This window comes from Dendrobates tinctorius, unplaced genomic scaffold, assembly GCF_039654945.1.
Source record: "Dendrobates tinctorius isolate UK_male_01 unplaced genomic scaffold, ASM3965494v1 ptg000171l, whole genome shotgun sequence".
Classification (NCBI taxonomy): Eukaryota; Metazoa; Chordata; class Amphibia; order Anura; family Dendrobatidae; genus Dendrobates; species Dendrobates tinctorius.
The window spans coordinates 13,473,642-13,495,412 of record NW_027361838.1 but is presented as its reverse complement, the minus strand read 5'-3'; the positions used below and the strand labels follow the sequence as shown (position 1 = coordinate 13,495,412).

At 44.5% G+C, this 21,771-nt stretch overlaps 1 protein-coding gene across 2 annotated transcripts; it reads right to left on the bottom strand.

Moving 5' to 3' along the window:
* Positions 1–246: 246 nt before the first annotated feature.
* LOC141053817 (myosin regulatory light chain 2, smooth muscle minor isoform) lies at positions 247–19,468 on the bottom strand. 2 transcript variants are annotated; one of them, XM_073550893.1, is made up of 4 exons: positions 19,450–19,468; positions 7,852–8,053; positions 3,722–3,883; positions 247–1,089 (listed from the first exon to the last, which is right to left on the bottom strand). In XM_073550893.1, the coding sequence occupies exons 2-4, from the start codon at positions 8,033–8,035 to the stop codon at positions 917–919; spliced, it is 519 nt and encodes a 172-aa protein (XP_073406994.1). In that variant the 5' UTR covers positions 8,036–8,053; positions 19,450–19,468; the 3' UTR covers positions 247–916. The 2 variants fall into 2 exon arrangements, with proteins under 2 accessions (XP_073406994.1, XP_073406993.1); XM_073550892.1 differs by lacking the exon at positions 19,450–19,468 and adding an exon at positions 19,146–19,304.
* Between the last annotated feature and the right edge of the window lie 2,303 nt (positions 19,469–21,771).

Genomic DNA, 21,771 nt, shown 5'->3' with positions numbered 1-21,771 from the left:
TATATCGGTGAGTGCTGCATATTTCTTCTTTTTTCGCTTCACATTGAAATATTCATGTTTTTTCATGCAAGCTCCTCCTTTTTTTGACTGAAACATATACCGCAATACTTCAGATAAATAGCTCCGTCTGTTAATGTGGTGATTTGTGTTCCCTAGTATGCCGTTCATCTGTTTGCTCTTTGCTGGGATTACTCATTTCTTAGTCGAATTGATTAGTAGTAGTCAGACATTACAACTCAAACAAAATCTGATAAAAACGCTTTTATTTTATAAAAATTTTGAAATATTGCAACTGATCTGAAAATAAGTGTATTTGTTGGCCCTTTTATACATGATGTTGGTGTATGCTCCTTGCTAACACCTATAGGAGCACCCTTGTCCATCTTCCTCAATACTCAGTGTAACAGAGTCTCAGAAATAGAATATCCAGAAGATAAAAGAACAATGTGCAGTGCAGGCAGCTGCCAGAGAGAATGGCGTGCCCTGTAGCAGGAGAAACAAGGCGTATGGTTTTAGCATATTGGAAGTGAAGAGGCACAGTGACATTTTCACTTGAACCATAGCCACTTAGAGCAGTATGTTTCCAGTCTGCCAGACCACACCAAGATACAATGTGATACAGTTCTCTTTCCATTTTATTTTTTAATTTTTTTTATTACAAAATTGCAAAAAAATCCAGCTTGAGTCAAAAAACATAATCTTTTGGTCTGCTGTGCAGCAATTCTTTATACTTCCTAGTAAAATGTTACAATTACATCTCCTGTTTCCAGTTTGCTTATAGATGTGCGTACGCCATACTGGCTTGGAATAAATCCATAAATACACAAAGAAGGTTTACAGAGCTACATGCATGCACAGATCTACCAGAAGGAACTCAGAGCAGAAAGCTAGAGAAAAAGTGGAGATGAAGGCAGACTTAGTCATCCTTGTCCTTTGCGCCATGTTTCAGGATGCGTGTAAACTCAATGTAATTAAAATTGCCCTTCTTGTCAATCGGTGCTTCTCTGAACAACTCGTCCACCTCCTCATCTGTGAATCGGTCTCCCATCGTGGTCAGAAGCTCTCTCAGATATTCTTCTGGTATATGACCTGCAGACAAACATGAAGCAAAAATTAAGACACCCCTATAATTAGCCTTCATCCATCCATCCCAGACATCGGGCTGCTTCGGCACACGGACATGCATTTTTCCGCTCAGCCCATTCAGACAGATGGAACAATTATGGAAACTTTTGCAACTACTCTCACACATGAACATAATTTACAACATGAAAAAAATATCCAAATTTCAATTCCAAAAGGTTATAATCCACCCATGTTTGTTGAGACTTAGTTTAAAATAAGAGGATAAGTGCGGCATTGATAACCAGCTGATAATATTAAATGTCCATAGTCCTGGTATGAGGATACAGTACATAACTTTCAACCTCATTCAAATTTGCTGATGAACAGTCAGGGTACAGTGAAAATGAAAGATTGTCCCAAGAACAAAGTACATTTTAATCAATAGATTTTGAAATGATAACTTCCACAAATGGATGTGTTTAAAAAATAAAAAAAGTTAATGTTCATGTGCCGAGAATCCTATAAATGTGCCCCAGCTATGTTTTATTATTTGCGGTGTCAGACCGTGCAGAGCTGCTGCTCCAGGTCATAGTCAGCACATACCACAGGTCCCGGGTGAGGGCGCATAAGTACCTTTTGATAAGTGAGTATACAGACGATACAAAAAAAGAATCGCACCTGCTACTTTGAGGTAACATTTTCCTGCCCGTTCTAACACAGAAGCGTTTCAGCAACATCACCAGTCCTGTAGGGACCCGGAAGGCGATATCTATTTCCGGGGCAGCGGTCATCATGGTACACCTCTGTACCATGGCGCTGCCTGCGCGTCTGCCCCTGGGTCCTCGCAAGCCCAAGCCTCCTATCCGGAGAAGCAGCTCAGTCCTCCCCCCGCTCACCCTACAGACCCATCGGTCCCAGCGGTGGCAGCTTCGGGAACTGCACCCGCCATGACAGGGGCCTCCCTGCTGCCAGCAACCGGACAGGTCGGCCCCAGATCATCTTCTTGTCAGGTACCGCAATCCTGTAGGTCACCCGTCAGGGACAGGAACCCAACTGGGGGCGGAGGAGAGGTACCACCCTTTTATCTGTAGGTTCCTGTCCCTGATGGGCGGACCCCCACTCTCTCCATGGTGCTGTCATGGGTGAGAGAGAAATAGTCACAACACCTGTAGATAAATTTCCACAGTGGTGGAATTTCCAAAATTGGGTCACTTGAGGGGAGATTTTGCTCTTCTGGCACTTAGGGGCTCTGTATGTGGAGTCCGCAAACTATTCTATGTAAATGTGTTCTCTAAAAGTTAAATAGCGCTCAATCCCTCCAGAGTCTCGCTGTATGGCTAAGCAGTACTGTACAGCCACAGTGGGGTATTTCCATGTTCAGCAGAAATTATGTAACAAATTTTGGTGCCATTTTTATCCATTTCCCCTTGTGAAAATGTAAAATCTGGGTTAAAAATTTTTTGTGTTCTAAAAAAGCAATTATTTTTTCCCCACTTAATGGTGACACCTATGGTGTTAATATGATCACTGAACCCTGATAAATTGCTGCTGCTACAATACCCATGGCCTCCAACAGCAATGCAACCAGCCTAAAACGGAAACGATGCACCTGCTGTTCAACATCAAGTAATCACAAAACAAAGTACTTATGCAAAAGAAATGAAAATTATACTTGCGATTAATGCAAACAGTAAATTTCGAACCGTGAACTTTACCATTTTTATATAGAAAAAAAACTGAACTTTGTTTTTTTTAAATATATTTACATACAGTTGGATGATATTATTGTTTACAGTTAAAGAATATTTTTATGAGCAAATGTGCCATATGCATTAATATTGTAATAAGGCCATGTAACATTTTGACAAAAAATTAAAAAATAAGTTTTTGATTTAATTTATGAACAGCCATGTTGACAACCATCATGTACTGTATGGAGCATTATATGGGGCTCCTGATTCAATGTGGATAGTCAAAAACATTTAACTTACTGATGTCTCAATTAATTTTACTTTTACTTGTATCTATTTTTATTTTTGAAATTTACCAGTAGCTGCTGCATTTTCCACCCTAGGCTTATACTTGAGTCACTAAGTTTTCCAAGTTTTTTGTGGCAAAATTAGGGGGGTTCGGCTTATACTCGAGTATATACGGTAAATTAGCTAAAAATCAAGACTTTAATAGGTCCGGTCAAAAATGACCAGAACATTGTAAGTGTATAGTAGACCCGAACAGAACAGCAGGGTTAATGATATGCCCATGTACCAGGGCGGGACTCTAAGCCAAAGAAACCTGCAAAAGCAAAAAATATCGACCTAAATTTACTACCAACGTTGAGTACAACATGTAATTTAAAAAAAATCTCGGAATTCGGGGGATATATTGAACCGTTCCAGATTTATTACTCCATAAAGTGACACTGGTCAGAATTGAAAATACTGGCCTGGTCATGAATGTAAAAACGGGCTCTGGAGTGAAAGGGTTAAAGAAAATGACACTTATTTTACCATGCTGTCACAATTAGAAACGGCCCCCCACAGCTACAAAATTTGGAACACATTACATATCTGTCCAACTTCAGTTTTCTCAATAAACTTGTTTCCCAATTATTTTTTTCTGTCTTATACAACCTGATGCCAGTGAGCCAGTTACATACCGTTCCCGTCTTCATCAAAGCAGGCAAATGCGTTTCTGATCACATCTTCTGGATCTGTGCCATTTAGCTTCTCCCCAAACATAGTAAGAAACATGGTGAAGTTAATGGGTCCAGGTGCCTCATTCATCATGGCTTCCAAATATTCTTCCGTTGGATTTTTACCTTAAAACAGAAACCATTGTGTGTGGTCAATTTCCAGAGTTTTTTTTCCCAAAAGGCTGTTCCTTCTAAACTATGTACATTAGTAATTCATATTTACAGCCAGAACTAAGCTAACCTAGAGACTAGAATCTCCTTACATTCATTGTGCACAAAGCTTGTTTGCCAGATTTTTCAAGCTCCATACAATATCCGAAATAAGAAAAACTGAAAGCCGGACAAACTGGGTCTATTTACGGTAGTGTGAACAGCAGGGGGGCAGGGGCAGATTTATTAAAGGGACTCAGACAGGTCACCCATTCCTTCAAATATCGCACACGCACGTGACTTACTTTCCCACAGCTCATTACGCCATTACGTACACTGTGCTCCAGAGAGGCGCACTGCCGGGTGTACGCAATGTCACAATGACTCGTGGGAAAGATAGTCATGTGCGTGCGCAAGATTTGAGGAGAGAGCTGGCAAGGACACTTGGTGTTGCAAATCAATTTATCACGCCCACATTAGTTTGCATATTAAAGGCATTTGAAACACCTTTTAACCCCTTAGTGACCACCAATAGGTATTTTTACTGACCTGAGATATAAGAGGATAACCTCCCCATACAGGTGACAATCAGGCAACTGTCGGCCATACACTATAGCTGGCAACTTGCTGCATCAGCCACGATCAATGTTGGCACCGATTATGGTCGTTTAACCCCTTAAATGCTGCTGTCAATAGTGACTACGGCATCTAGATGCTTAACAGTGTGGGGGCTTCCTCTTTAACCCCATCGGCACCCTGAGATATTGATCGTGTGGTCCTGATGTTTCCCATGGCAATTCATGGCCAAATAACAGCCAAGCCTTCCAACTATAGCGGCCTGTTCAGAAGTTATCATTTAGGTGGTAAAACAACTTTTTCATTCCTGTCATGTCACTTTGCATTAATTACTGAAAAGCAACTGAAGGGTTAATGAAGTACCCAAAACCAATTTTGAATGTTGAGGGGGTGCGATTTTTAAAATGGTACCATTTTGGGGGGGGGGGTTTCCAATACACAGGACCTCTAAAGTCACTTCAAAACTAAACAGGTCCCCCCAAAAAAATAGGTTTTGTAAATTTCCTTGAAAAAATGAAAAATCGCTGCTATATTTTTAAACCTTCTAAAATGACAACAAAATAAAACAGCATTTTACAAATGGTGCCGATATAAAACAGACATGAGGGAAATGTTATTTATTAAGGTTTGTGTGTGATGTGACTATCTGGATTAAAGGGATAAATCATTCAAATTTCAAAAACTGCTAATGTTTAAACATTATCAAATTTGTGACATTTTTATAAATAAAACAAAACATATCAATCTAAATTTGACATCATAAAGTACAGTGTCACGAAAAAGTATTCTTAAAATCAATGGGATACGTTGAAGCATTCCAGAGTTATTACCACAAAGTGACACGTCAGATTTTTAAAAAATGGCCTGGTCACTAAGGGGTTAAAGATCTGTTAATGTTTCAAACCCTATAAAAGGCTTGTTAGACAGGATGCCTGTGAAATAATATACAAATGCTGGTGGTTTGGAGGGCAGTGGAGACCTGTCAGGTTCCCTTTTAACCCCTTAAGGACTAGTTGTATTTCCGTTTTTGCATTTCCATTTTTTGCTCCCCTTCTTCCCACGGCCATAACTTTATTTTTCCGTCAATATGGCCATGTGAGGGCTTGTTTTTTGTGAAAAGAGTTGTACTTTTGAATGGCACCATTGATTTTACTATACTGGAAAACGGGAAAAAAATCCAAATGCGGTGAAATCGCAAAAAAAAAAAAAAAAGTACAATTCCACAATAATTTGTAATTTTTTTTACCATGTTCACTAAATGCTAAGACTAACCTGCAATTATGATTCTCCAGGTCAGTACGAGTTCACAGACACCAAACATGTCTAGGTTCTTTTTTATTTAAGTGGTAAAAAAAAAAAAAAAAAAGTTGCCATTTTGCCATTTCCCGAGATTTGCAGCATCTCCATTTTTCGAGATTTGGGGCCGATTGAGGGCTTATTTTTTCGCACCGATCTGCCCTTTTTATTGATACCTTTTGGTGTGGATACAATGATTTTATCGCTCGATAGTGCATTTTATTGCAATGCTGCAGTGACCCAAAAAAAAAAAAAAAAAAAAAAAGTAATTCTAGCATTTCAATTATTTTCTCACTTTTACCGATTGGATTAATTCATTTTATATACTGATATTGGGCGATTCTAACTGCGGCGATACCATATATGTGTATATTTGACTTTTTTATTGTTTTATTTTGAATGGGGCGAAAGAGGGGTGGATTTGAACTTTTACATTTAAATTTTTTTTTTTTAACTTGCTTCAATAGCCATGGGAGACTAGAAGCTGCAATCATCCGGTCGCTTGTGCTACAAAGAGCAGGGCAGCAGCCCCGCTCTATGTAACAGATATGCTAACTTGCTATGGGCACCCACCGCTGGGTGGCGCTCAGAGCTATCCGGCTATAACCACAGGGGTTTCCTGCTGACCCCAGGTTGTCATGCCAAACCATCGGCGACCCGCGGTCATGTGTCACGGGCGCCGATGGGAGGAGGTAACACCACGCTTCCTGTGCGTGCATGTTAAATGCCGCTGTCAGAGTTTAACAGCCACGGCTGAATCGCGATTCCACCCGCGGCTGTTAGGGGCACATGTCAGTTGATCAGATCAGCTGTCATGTGCCAGAGAAGGTGCGGACACTGCCCGTCATTGGACGCTAAGGAGTTAAACTTGCCCTAAATTTAGACAGCGTGAAACCAAATTCACCAGTGTCGCTTGCCTTGTGATAAATTCACCTTGCGAAACACTTTTCTCTTTACTATGCCACCTCTTGGCTGAATTACTTTACACTTATATTTTGCATCAAAGTAAAAAAGTAAAAAGATTTATTGGTGCAGATAAGAACTTATTTCCCCGAGCACCTTCCTTCTCCTGCCCAAACCAAAAATGAATTCAAGGTGACTATTTTAGAAACAAAATTGAATTATCTCATCATACAAATGCAATAATAAATTACTCCCGACTTTTGTCTTCAAGATATCTGAACGGCTAGCAGAATCAAATCTGCAATCAGTCAGATGAAACAGCTTGGAGCAAGTATTCCCTGACGTGTGGGCTGTGCTCTCCACAGATTGGGCAACGGGTTCCAATTGGCGCCTTGCTCCTCAGAATTACGATACTAGAGGGCTTCATTGGCTACCATTCCTCTCATTCGCCTCCTTTCTAATGCCTGCACCTGACATCACCAAGGTTACATACACAACAATGACAATATAGAATAGGGACAGGGTGGAGGAAGAGAACAGAATAGATGAACCTCCATTTCGTCTTCCACACTTACCGCTGACCACTAGGTTGCTTGCAAGTCCTGGCAAAGTGATAAGCGGCAGAAGCACAATAGTTAATTTTAAGAAAATTGCAATTTGAGCATGCATTTTCCTGTAACATAGCAGGTTAAACACTAAGATAAATCAGGTACAACCTAAAAAAATAGAAAATGGTAGTCTACACTGGACCATCAGTTAGACCATTTCAGTAAAAAACAGAATTTGGAGCATTTTTCCAAAATTGTAGGAAAACTGCATTATTTTTTTGTCGTGCAGCTGCAATTTGTGAATGTAGCCTTTAATTGTCAAGCATTTGTTAGGTCTGTCCAATAACAATAGCATTTCTTCCCTTAGAAAATGAGAGCTGCTTTGATAATATGCTCGCAGGGCTGAGAAGAAATAGGCATCCCTGGCTCAGCAATGCACAATCACCAGAATGTAGGCACCACTGATGGTTACAGGCGCTGAAGGTCTTAGTACTATGTTACCTGTAACAAAAATAACTTTTACTTAGTTTACTGGGAAATGTAATTCCTAGCTGCCTCCATCCATGCCTCATTGGCCATGGATGGGAGAAGTGGAGATAAATGTCGACAGATATTACTTACCAAGGGAAGCAAGCATATCGTGCAGATCTTCCTTATCAATAAAGCCATCCCGATTCTGATCAATCATATTGAAGGCTTCTTTAAATTCTTGGATTTGGGACTGGTCAAACATAGCAAATACATTGGATGTTGCGCGCTGGGGGCGCTTCTTGGTAGTTTTTGTCTTTGCCCTTTTGCTTGACATCTTGGCGGTGGTGTTAGTCTAAAAGGAAAATAAAGATGAATAATACTACAGAACTTCTACTAAGGACAACAAGGAATAATTGGTCAGAGGGCTACGAAGAAGCTTGGACACATCTCAGGACCCAGGTGGTAAGGTACCTAGCAATTTAAAAACATCAAACCTTGAGTTGTTCACTTATGGAGTTTTTACTGCCTAGTCCAACAAAGGTAAAATACAGTATAATATGCGGTCTGACAATTAGACAGGAATACCAGGATGACGCCACTTGTTAAATTCGGTATTTCAATGTCAGCAGTGGGTTCATAGGCCCCATCTTTTACACACGGCTATTTGGAAATTATCAAAGCTCACGGATATCAGGTGCACAATAATAATGTAAATTATGCATCAATTTCCAGAACATAATGAGAACTCTACATTTGCAGGTTGCTGTACAACTTGTCTGATCCATTTTAGGAACAGAGAAGTGGAATTCATACCCAAAACAGTAACTGATGGTAAAGGAAGCGGATTATTAATGGGCTCCAGCTAGTTTCATTACATGGCAATTTTGTAGACTATAAGAAAATGTTTTGTATGCTGCACTTTTTCTTCAGGTCTAAAAACTGCCATGTAACGGACCCCATAAAGAGCCGTAATAGGCAGTGGGGTCCTACTGCTTCCCTTAACATGTCATATAAAGGGACACTTTATACTCGGAGCGCTGTGGATAGGATGTCGCCCATGAACTGTGCTCTAGACAAGCTGTTCTCCAGGCTGCAAACAAGCGGAGGATTGCGTTTATCCAGATACGGACCCCCAGTACAGACCTACTACTTACACAGAGCAGTGTGATATAATGCAAGGTACAGAAATACTCAGCTGAACATGGCAGCACAAATGTTTAGGCTGGTAAATTTGAAACACCAAATTAAAAATAAGCTTCCATTCCCTGACAACAGGAGTAGATCTCGACAATGGTTAGGAAGTATGGTAAATTACCATGGAGAATAACAATGGCTGACGGCAGAATTCTGTGACCTACTTTCATACATGTCTATATGGGAGGACGTCACTTACACCTCATTTGAATCAAAGCTACCAAACTACATGAGCCCAATGACTTACCTAACATAGCAATACTGTCACAACAGCAATACAAAAACAACCCAAACAAAATCCTTAAGTGAACCTACAAGTGACCTGGACAAACGTAAAAATAATCTCAATACACACCTCTACACTAGAACTACCAATACCAGCGCCCCTAATATAAAGCTGGAGGCACAGAGCCGGCATTACCTGACTCATCTCCACAGGACAATGCCCAGCACCGACGGCAGATACCCTCTAATAGGCTTTGTGATGCCACCGTCATACAGCTCGTAAAGGTCACATAGCTGCCATGTAACACAATGCCCAAATACAGGCCCGCTTTATATATTGTATGATATCACAGTGGTATCTGGGTGAATCCTCTGGCAGGCAGCACGTCTCCACCTCTCGTCTAATTAAAGCTCTTTTACATGGAGACTTGTTCCCAATCACTGCCCAGCGATCAGCCGACAAGCATGCTGGGGTGTCTCATGACCACATTACAAGCCCCTTGTGTAGGTGGATATGTACTGCTGCCATTAATGACAGAAGGGGCAACATATGATTGTCTGAATTGCATGTGAACCCCCTGGATCATCGCTAGCTTAAATTAGTTCTTAATGAGATCCAATCAAACTCAAATATCATCAGTCAAATCTCAGTACAGGAAGTTTACAATGTAAAAACACACCCAGCTTTTGACATTTTACTCCTTGATCATTTTTTATCCTTGCCAAGCAGGTGGCCTTTACAGACACTTGTAAAAGAATGTTCTAAAGAGCTCTCTGAATTCAAGCACTGTCCTGTAATAGGATGTCACCATTGTAACATTCGCTCCTAAATACTCCATAACTTATCTGACATTAGGAGCAGAGGGAGCTTCATAGGTTTCCATAGCCGAGCAGCTCCTGTATTTCTCGGACTATAAGACGCACCAGACCATAAGACGCAACTCAGAGAAAGCCTGCCGCAGCGGGATGGAAGTGAGATCATCGCCCTGCAGTGTCGGACCACAGGAAGAATCACCCGAATCCTGCTGCCACTTCGCTAATTGTAAGTACGGGATATTCCGACTAAAACACACCCCCATTTTCCCCAAAATTATTTTGGGGAAAAGTGCATCTTATAGTCCGAAAAATAAGGTACTTAACAAGCCTTACATCACCTAGCACAATGCCAGGTGTCAGATGGAGTGGTGCAAGGCACACAGTCACTCCATAGAACTTTCTACTGTTCCAGTGACTAAGCACATTTCTCTGATAGTCTGATGGTTGAGCCTGGGTTTGGTGAATGCCAGGAGAACATTACCTGCCTGACAGTATTACGACATCTGAAAAGTTAACGCTAGGAGGTTGTTTTTCTGGGCTCAACTTAGGTCTCTTCATTTCATTGAAGAGAAATCTTAAGGCACCGCTCCAGCGCTGGAGTAGTGTCACTAATGTAAGGTCCATGACCCCAATATAATACTCATCACCTGCCATCTTCATCTCTTCCTGCCGCAGCTCCAGTCCCACGCCGTCATCTTATGATTGCAACTTTTGATTGACAGGAAGTCAGAGGTAACGGTCACAAGCTCTGAATCTGACTCTATATTGCCTCATTGGGGCTCTCAGGGACTTACATTGAGTAGTGACTTCAGGCTCGCCAGTAACACTGTAGTCGTCCGGCAGATCACAACCTGGAAATGACGACTGGCCTGGTGCCGATAACAGAAAACAGCAGGTATATTAGGGCCAGAGAACGTGGATAAGTAGCACCACTCCAGCAGTAAAACAATGAAAAACAGCTGGAGTGGATGGAGCTTTAATGCTTCAGAATACCAAAAGATTTAGGAGTATTGTAGTTTCTAAGAACAGTTTGGGGAGGGTCGTTTTATGTTCCAACATTACTGTGCTCCATTGCACAAAGCATGGCCCATTAAGGAATGGTTGGGAGAGTTTGGTGTGAACGTCAATGGCTGCACAGAATCGAAACATCAGTATCTGACATCATAAATCTTCTCTGGATGAATGGACAAAACTCCCCACAGGCACTCCAATCTTATAGAAAGCCTTCCTGGAAGGATGGACACAGTTACGGTACATAGCTGCACAGGAGGGGCAACTCCACATTAATGATTATGGATTTAGCATAGTGCGCATGGGATCTCTTGAAATCCCATCCACTGTGCTGTAACATCTGGACGCTGTGGGTTGGATGCTTCATAGGTATGCAGCGTCCAACCCGCAGTGTGTACCGATCGTCTGCACGTACCCTAATTCAGATTCTGCTTTATAAATATATCATGTAGAGCGGAGCATGAGTACTTGATGACTGGAATGTCTCACTGTATCTGCATACATAGAACGTTTTAGAGAAGAAGCTCTAACAATAAATGCTGATAACAGCGATTGGTACTCTAGGACTCCCTCTAGCTGTCTGTTCTGATGACTACATCAGTCCTCCCATCTTTGTTCACATCTCGATGTCTCGCGCTGATAGTCCGTTCTGTCACTTATTTCCTGGTGCTAGAAGCCATGCTGGACTTTCTGTGCTGTAATATCTTGATGGCTACAATTCTCTCTTTGCTGGGCCTCAATTCTTTTCTCTTTTGCTGTCAGCATTGTCCGTTCTTTCCCTGGGTTTTCATCATACACATATCTTTAATCAGATAGCATTTTTGTAACCTGTGTGCTGGCCCTTTTTATGTCATGGCGGCACACTGATCAGAGGTTATTGGAACCACCACCAATTGTTTTAATACATCCTTGTATCTGTCCTATTAAACTCAGTGCAAGGTCCTAATCTCATCAGTCTTTGTGGATCAGTCTGACAATTCAAGTCTATAGAAATCAGTCAAGAATTGGATAATAGGGCAGCACGGTGGCTCAGTGGTTAGCTGGCGTCCTGGGTTCGAATCCCACCAAGGACAACATCTGCAAGGAGTTTGTGTGTTCTCTCCGTGTTTGCGTGGGTTTCCTCCCACATTCCAAAGACATACTGATAGGGAATTTAGATTGTGAGCCCCATTGGCGACAGTGATAATAATGGGTGCAAACTGTAAAGCGCTGCGGAATATGTTAGCGCTATATAAAAATAAAGATTATTATAAAATTAGATTAGTTGAAATTGATGTTGAAATGCAAAAAAAAAAAATAAATAAATAAAAATACTTTCAGTTTTTAAAAGTAACATTTCACACAGAAAAAAAATAAGTGATAGTCGCCTTTTCCGTAATCTTATAGGCAGAATGAAGGCTGGGAGTTCGGTACTTCTGAGCTGAAGGCACTCCGTGGGGACCGCACAGCTTTGTACCATGGAGGTCATTTCCCCTAGAGGAATACCTGTGTTATGTGGTGTACTTATCACTTACATAGAGGTGCAGTATGGATCCATTAACTTCTATGGATGCTACATTACACCTCTGTACAGTTTTCAGCTTGCATATGCCCATGGAAAACAAAGTGATGGTTTTCTATCTACTATTACATTCCTTTGCACAGGAATGCATTAACCCCTCTTAAAGGCAATCTGTCTCAACAGAATCAACCTCCTAAGCCGTCTACATGGGCATGCAGGTCATAGGAAGATGAATAAAATGATTCTTTCATACCTGCGATCCAATGTCTTATTCCACAGAAGTCCACATTTTTGTTTTATGCAAATGAGCTGTTTAACGGGAACCTGTCATGTAAAATAACACTTAACCTGCAGGTTAATAGCGTTCTGACACTACGACACAGACAGCCCCCGCTGCTGGCCTGGGCTCTAGAGCGCTTACCATGCACCAGTAATATTGTAGACGCTAGCCATTTGATATCACTAATCACGGGAGCTGGTGGTACATGAGACCACATTATGTACAAGTTGCTTCGTGTGCCCCCCCACAGTAGGACAATACTAGTAGTATTAACGTGCAGTCTGGCATGGGGGATCTTCTGCGATAGCTCAGTGCAATCCTGCAGGTACACATTACTGCAGTGAAAGGTGTAATTGTAAAGCAGCATGTATCAACTTTGTAGTTTACTTCTTAAAAACCCGCTGTATTCTCAACCACGGACATATTTGTATTTCAAAGTGCAAAGCTGGCTGCCTCAGTTACCGACCAGCTTGTATTCCCAGAGAGGCCAGATACCTACACTAGGGAGCAGGTAAACTCCATGCTTTACAGCCGGCTTGTGTCACTCTAAAGCTCACTCTATCCGGACAGGTTCAGTCCTTCTCTGCTTTTCCCATGCGGCAGAGTCAAAGCTCCCTCAGTCAGATGCCTGGGAGAGCACAGCAGTTGGATCAGTGTGCTACGAAAGCTGTATTTTGAGATAATTGAGCTGGAAGGGACCTCCTGGGCCATCTGGTGCAACGCACCATCTCAGCCAGATGTGTGTCCAGCCTGTTTGAAGGCTTCCATTGAAGGAGAACTCACTACCTCTCATGGCAGCCCGTTCCACTCACTAACCACCCTCATAGTCTAAAAGTTTTTTCTAATATCTCTTCTGTACCTTCTCCGTCAGTTTCATTCCATTGCTTCTTGTGTTTCCATGTGCAAGTGAGAATAATGATGATCCCTCTACAGTCATGGCCAAAAGTTTTGAGAATGACACATATTATATTTTCACATGATCTGCTGGCTTCTGGTTTTTATGTGTTTGTCAGATGTTTTTATCACATACAGAAAAATAATTGCAATCATATTATGAGTAACAAAAGGTTATATTGACAGTTAGAATGAGTTAATGCAGCAAGTCAATATTTGCAGTGTTGACCCTTCTTCAGGACCTCAGCAATTCTCCCTGGCATGCTCTCAATCAACTTCTGGATCAAATCCTGACTGATAGCAGTCCATTCTTGCAAAATCAATGCTTTTATTTTGTCTGAATTTGAAGGTTTTTGTTTGTCCACCCATCTCTTGATGATTGACCACAAGTTCTCAATGGGATTAAGATCTGGGGAGTTTCCAGGCCATGGTCACAAAATCTCTATGTTTTGTTCCCTGAGCCATTTAGTTATCACCTTTGCTTTATGGCAAGGTGCTCCAACATGTTGAAAAAGGCATTGTTGATCACCAAACTGCTCTTGGACGGTTGGGAGGAGTTGCTCTTGGAGGACATTCTGGTACCATTCTTTATTCATGGCTGTGTTTTTAGGCAAGACTGAGAGAGAGCCCATTCCCTTGGCTGAGAAGCAACCCCACACATGAATGGTTTCAGGATGCTTGACAGTTGGCATGAGACAAGACTGGTGGTAGCGCTCACCTGGTCTTCTCCGAAAAAGCCATTTTCCAGATGTCCCAAACAATCGAAAAGGGGATTCATCAGAGAAAATGACTTTACCCCAGTCCTCAGCAGTCCACTCCCTGTACCTCTTGCAGAATATCAGTCTGTCCATGATGTTTTTTCTGGAGAGAAGTGGCTTCTTTGCGGCCCTCCTTGAGACCAGGCCTTGCTCCAAGAGTCTCCGCCTCACAGTGCGTGCAGATGCACTCACACCTGCCTGCTGCCATTCCTGAGCAAGCTCTGCACTGCTGGTAGCCCGATCCTGCAGCTGAAACACTTTTAAGAGACGGTCCTGGTGCTTGCTGGTCTTTCTTGGGCGCCCTGGAGCCTTTTTGGCAACAAGGGAACCTCTCTCCTTGAAGTTCTTGATGATACGATAGATTGTTGACTGAGGTGCAATCTTTCTAGCTGCGATACGCTTCCCTGTTAGGCCATTTTTGTGCAGTGCAATGATGACTGCACGTGTTTCTTTAGAGATAACCATGGTTAACAGAAGAGAAACAATGATGCCAAGCACCAGCCTCCTTTTAAAGCGTCCAGTGGTGTCATTCTTACTTAATCATGATAGATTGATCTCCAGCCCTGTCCTCATCACCACCCACACCTGTGTTAATGGAGCAATCACTGAAACGATGTTAGCTGGTCCTTTTAAGGCAGGGCTGCAATGATGTTGAAATGTGTTTTGGGGGATAAAGTTCATTTTCTAGGCAAATATTGACTTTGCAAGTAATTGCTGTTAAGCTGATCACTCTTTATAACATTCTGGAGTATATGCAAATTGCCATTAGAAAAAATGAAGCAGTAGACTTTGTAAAAATTAATATTTGTGTCATTCTCAAAACTTTTGGCCATGACTGTACACTGACAGCCTTTCAGATATCCATAGACAGCTATTAAGTTTCCTCTTTTTTGCAAGCTAAACAATCCCAAATCCTCTAACCATTCCTTGTAGGACATGGATTGCAGTCCGCTCACTATCCTGGTAGCTCTTCTCTGAACTTGCTCCAGCTTTTCAATGTCTTTTAAAATGTGGTGCACAGAACTAGATACAGTATTACAGATGAGGCCTGGCCAAGGAGGAGTAGCAGGGGATAATTACTTCACGTGATCTAGACTCTACGCTTCGCTTAAAACATCCTAGAACTGCAATCCCATTAATGATTATTTGGTGCACATAGGTAAGCTGTCAACCTGTCTAAATAATAAACTGCTGATCGATCAGTACTCGCTTAACGACCACCCGCTATAACTGCCCCCCCTAGTCAACACTATGACAACACAGGAGTTTCAACCCTATAGAGACAAAAAAAAAAAAAAAAGAGCGACGATTGATCCAGGCATGACTGAACAGGGTTTATACAGTACTAATACAGCTCTTCTCTCTGCAAAATTTGTAAATTATTTCTGGAGAAACTCTTAAAGCACATGTTCACACACATGCAGTACTGGGAGGGTTTCCCAGCTGCCATTTCTCAGGGCATGAAGGAAGAGGATACCAAAGATTCTTAAAGAGAACCTGTCACCAGGGCTTATCTGCAGAATTCTATAATGCTGTAGATAAGCCTCTGATGCGACCTGCAAGCGCAGAAAAATAACTCATTATACTCACCTGCAGGGCGGTATGGTGCGATCCGATGTGTGTCACAAGTCTTGGTCCGGCGCCTCCCATCTTCTTGCGATGCCACACTCCTGCTTGCTTCATGGCTCCCCGGCATCGTGCTTCTGCGCAGGCGTACTTATCTGCCCTGTTGAGTGCAGAGCAAAGTACCGCAGTGCGTAGGCGCTGGGCCTCTATGACCTTGCTTTGCCCTCAACAGAGGATATAAGTACGCCTGCGCAGGAGCGCGATTCCGGGGAGCCTGTGTGGATGACACAGGGACGTGTCATCCACATGAAGCAAGCAGGAGGGCGGCATCACAAGATGGGAGGCACCAGACCAGGACTTGCGACACCCATCGGTCTGGATCGCCCCGCAGGTGAGTATAATTTCTAGTTATTTTTCTTCTCTTGCAGGCCGGACCAGAGGCATAACCAAAGCAATGACCCCGCAGCCACCTCAACACCATCGGAGCTACTGCACCCCCGACCTACTGTCTCCCTCCACATAATCCTGTAGAATGTAAGCCCTCAAGGGCAGGGTCCAAGGATCTCTCCAACTAGTAATGCAGCAGCCAACCATATCAAAAGAATAAACAGAAGACATGTCTGTATGAACCCAACCCGATGTATGGAGGGTCCCACTGGCACAGTGCACCCCTGACAGATGTCTCCACAGGGCAGGACTAGTAATGGTTGCACAAATCTCCAGATCATCAGCAGGTTGTAGCAGTAATGTATGCTGCCATAGAAGGATTGTGCAACCCTCTCCAGCAGGAACATCTGCATTCATTTAGACGACTTTTCAGAATTCCTCATTATCTAAACATGTTGATAGGTCTGTCAGACTCTGAAATGTTAATAAAAGTCACCATAATAGATATTAGTAGCCCCCCAAAAACTTCCAAGACCATTAGAATAATTTCAGAAATATGAAATGTATTAACAGAAAATCTAAGATTATATGCAAAGAAGCTGTGACATATGGCAAGTCACTGTGGCACTTCTGACTGAGGGCTTACTGAAGTCCTAATTAAGGCCCCAACATTTCCCATCATTCCATAGTACAACGTGTCACCAATATCTCAGAAGTATTAAGGCCCCGTCACACTAAGCGACTTACCAGCGATCCCGACAACGATATCAACATGTCAGGATCGCTGGTGTGTCGCTATGTGATCGCTGGTGAGCTGTCAAACAGACAGCTTCACCAGCGATTAGCACAGCGACGCCGCGCGTGCGGCATTGCTGTGTTCAGCGCTGATTCATGTCAAAAATAGAATTAAAATAAAAAATATTGTTATTCTCACCTTCCGACGTCCCGCGCAGCATTCCCACCTCTCTCCACGCTCCGGTCCCAGTAATCCTTTGCGAGAATTACCGCGATGACGTCCGTTCTCGCGGGATCGCGAAGTCTCGCGGTCATTCATGCAAAGGATTACTGGGACCGGAGCATGGAGAGAGGTGGGAATGCTGCGCGGGACGTCGGAAGGTGAGAATAGTAATATTTTTTTTTTTATTTATTATTGATCGCTGATCGCTGGTCTCCCGCCTGTCACACACAGTGATGCGTGCTGGCCTGCGGGAGATCAGCGACGAAAGAAATGTCCAGAGATTTCCCAGAGCGATCAGCGATACCGGCAGGGGGGCCGGTCGCTGATCGCTGTCACACACAGCGATCTCGCTGGTGAGATCGCTGTTGTGTCACAAAACTTGTGACTCAGCAGCGATCTCGCTAGCGAGATCGCTATGTGTGACGGGGCCTTTACTTTACCCATCAGACACAGGAAAGCAAAGAGGAAGGAAGTCGCTCCAACATGGGTGCACCCTCTAGATAAAGAACCCACTCTCATAAAAGACTGAAGAAAGATCTGAGGCTTCCTGAAGAACGTGTCTCAATGTGACATCTCAGCAGCACAGTTATGTGCCAACATCATACGATGGACACATACATAACACTGCAGACAGATTACCGCTATAGACAACCATACGCATCAGTGGTCCAACACTGTATGGAGGGGGGTGGCATAACATTGGTGCTGCTGCACGGGGCTCGGGGAATAAGGGGGGGGGGGCACATTGGAGTTATTGGACTACAAAGGACCCATATATTGTTCTTGCTCAGGGGTCTCTGCTGCCTGCAGCCGCTGTTGGATGGACAACTGGTTAACAAGAGATTGTTACACAGACAAACTATTACATATCGGCCGTCACAGCGGTCCAGAGTGACCCACACGCTCAGTAAGACTGGTCGTCACAGCGGTCCAGGGTGACCCACACGCTCAGTAAGACTGGTCGTCACAGCGGTCCAGGGTGACCCACACGCTCAGTAAGACTGGTCGTCACAGCGGTCCAGGGTGACCCACACGCTCAGTAAGACTGGTCGTCACAGCGGTCCAGGGTGACCCACACGCTCAGTAAGACTGGTCGTCACAGCGGTCCAGGGTGACCCACACGCTCAGTAAGACTGGTCGTCACAGCGGTCCAGGGTGACCCACACGCTCAGTAAGACTGGTCGTCACAGCGGTCCAGGGTGACCCACACGCTCAGTAATACTGGTCGTCACAGCGGTCCAGAGTGACCCACACGCTCAGTAATACTGGTCGTCACAGCGGTCCAGAGTGACCCACACGCTCAGTAATACTGGTCGTCACAGCGGTCCAGAGTGACCCACACGCTCAGTAATACTGGTCGTCACAGCGGTCCAGAGTGACCCACACGCTCAGTAATACCAGTGAAACACAATCTTCCTAGAGACAGAGAGATCTCTCGTAGACCGTGATACTATGCTCACTGATAAAGTGTCCATCAGTATCAGACTAGTGGGGTCACACTCCTGGTCACCAGCACAGCGCCCATAACACCTGCACCATATGAAGAGCGCTCCTCTCTCATCCCTCTGCACTCGTGTAGGACTCCACCAGGCCCTGTACAGGCGAGCACAGCACACACATTACTCTGGGGGTGTTAGACTGGAGAACCACAACTCCCAGCAGGGCAGACTTACAGTTGTGACAGAGTGGAAGATGACTGACAGGGGGCAGTGACTTGCTGTTCCCTCGCCTAACACCAGCTGTGCTACATCCGTGGCGCCACTCAGCGCTGCCCGGCTCCGCATGTGAGGACGCCGCTCACCCCGGACATGGCGGCTGCCGCTCCGCACACCGAGCCCAGTGTTACCCACTTACCGCACACTAAGCGGAGAAGACCGGAGAGAAGCCGGGGCGGGAGTCACTGACACAGACGGAATCACCTCAACCTCCGACCAACACCCGCACACAACTCCTCCTCCGACACTCACTTCCGCATTACTCGCTACAGGGAGCGGATGGACCGCACCACTAAAAGAACGGGGGGGGGAGCACTCAAACTACGTCATTCTCTTACACAATCGTCAGGCTTCTTAAAACTGTTATTATTTACATTGACCTATAAATGGCTACTCGTACTGTATAGAAACTCTGGGTTAAATAAGAAGAGAATGAGCAGTACCGCAGATGGTACAGTCCTAGGCGAAGGGTGGGACGCATTCCAGGCGGGATGACGTCATGAGACATTGGCTGACATATGTCCTTGTATGGAAGCGGCCGCTCAGTTCTCGCGGGAGTTGCTGCAGCTGCCGTCCGGGGAGCGGTGGTGAGAGCGGCGCCCCCTGTTGGTCACCCCCACCCGTTAGTTTCTCGGTGGCATGCTGCAGCCTAGCTGAGTGAGCACACAGCACTGTCTGGCTGCAGAGCCGAGCGCACTCGTGGTCTGTCCCCACGGCACGTGGACTCGCTCACCAGTACAGTAACTTATAGCACAGAGCAGCTTTCAGAAGAATGCGGGCTTCAGAGCTGAACTCTTCCACCATGCCTTGCTGGAGGTGTGCGTCCTGTGCACTCATGGTTGTATTCAGCTCTCCCCAGACGATACCGCTGTAACTACAGTGTGAGGCACTGTGCCCAGGCTGGTTTCGCTCTTTCCAGCTGTTTTTGTGAATTGTACAGCTTTTATTTTCTATTTTAGTTGTCTGTAGAGATTTTGGCCTTTTTTGTGCTCATTTTGATGCTCTCTACCGGGGTAAGGCTGGGTTCACATAGCGTTAGGGGCAATCCACTAACGGGATCCGTTACATAGCGGCACTAACACTATGTAACGGATGCGTTAGCGCACCCATTGCCCGCAATGATAGTAGCGCATCCTAACGCATGCCAAAATCGGCATGCATTAGCAAGTATGCGTTACTTCATGACGCACCCTCGAACGCGGTATGCTGGGTGCGTCGGGACTAGGGCACAGCGAACGGACCCGTTTGCTGTGCATAGACTGTATGGGCTAACGCACACCGTTAGCGCTATGTCACAAAAAATGTCAAAAATCACAGCTTTAGATGCCCTAACGCAATGTGAACCTAGCCCAACAATGCAGAGCATCCTAAAGGCATGTCCACTATGAATCCAGAGAGCACTACCCCTTTGTGAACACCATAAGGTAGCACTAATGGCGTGCTGGGGTAGTGGCATATCAACCAGGGACAGGAATAGGCTGGACAAACTGATTAGAAGGGCCAGCTCTGTCCTGGGATGCCCCCTTGATCCAGTTCAGGAAGTAGGCGACAGGAGGATACTGGCCGAGGTGAGCTACATGGTGCAGAATGATTCCCATCCCATGCATGAGACCGTGACAAAGATGTGCAGTACTGTCAGTGACCGGCTACTTCATCCTAAATGTGAGAGGGAGCGCCATCGAAAGTCCTTCCTTCCTGCTGCAGTTAAAGTACTGTCACACTTAGCGATGTACCAGCGATCCCGACCAGCGATATGACGCTGTCAGGATCGCTGGTGCATCGCTAAGTGGTTGCTAGTGAGCTGCCACACAGGCAGATCTCACTAGCGACATCGCTGGGGACGGGGGTCGCTACTTACCTGTCACACCAGGCGATCCTGCGTCCTCCCGCCCGTGTCCACGCATCGCTCGTCGTCACGGCAGGAAGCGCCGCAGGAAGCTGACGACGAGAAACAGTCCTGAACGTTCTCGCGCGATCAGCGATAACTAGCAGGGGAGCGGGTTGTAGGTAAGTATCAGACACAGCAATATCGCTATAACGTCACTAGTTATAGCGATATTGCTAGCGATATCTCTTAGTGTGACAGTACCTTTAGGCTGTATAACCAGCACTGTCCAAAACGGAGAGCGACCCAAACAGTGAACTGATAGATCCAAACTTGTGATAGTCCGGTTATATCTTTTTTTTCCGTATATGTACCTACCTACTGTCAATGTAATGCCTTTATGCATCTGTATCTGTACTTGTTCCTGCCTTACTGCTGTAATGCTCTGAATTTCCCCATGGTGGGGCGATTAAAGGATTATCTTATCTAACAAAAGAGGCCCATAGCTCTGGAACTGTATGGTGGATTTAATATAGAAAAAAAGAAAGAAACACTGAGAAGAGCATCAGAAATAATAGAGGGAAAGCTGGCCACTAGTGAGCTGGTGATAGGAGCCTTTTTACTTAAAGGGAATATGTCACCCTTTTTTTGGACTATGAGCTGCCGGCATCGACATCAGGGGCTTATCTACAGCTGTAATGCTGTAGATAAGCCCTCGATGTAACCTGAAAGATAAGAAAAAGGAATTAGATTATACTCACCGGGGGGTGGTTCATTCTTGGTCCGATAGGTTTTGCGGTCCGGCACCTCCCATCTTCGTTCGATGCTGTCCTCTTCTTCCCTTCCTGTCATGGCTCTGGCGCCAGCTTACTCCTCTGCCCTGTTGAGGGCAGAGCAGAATACTGCAGTGCGCAGGCGCCGGACCTCTCCTGACACCTGC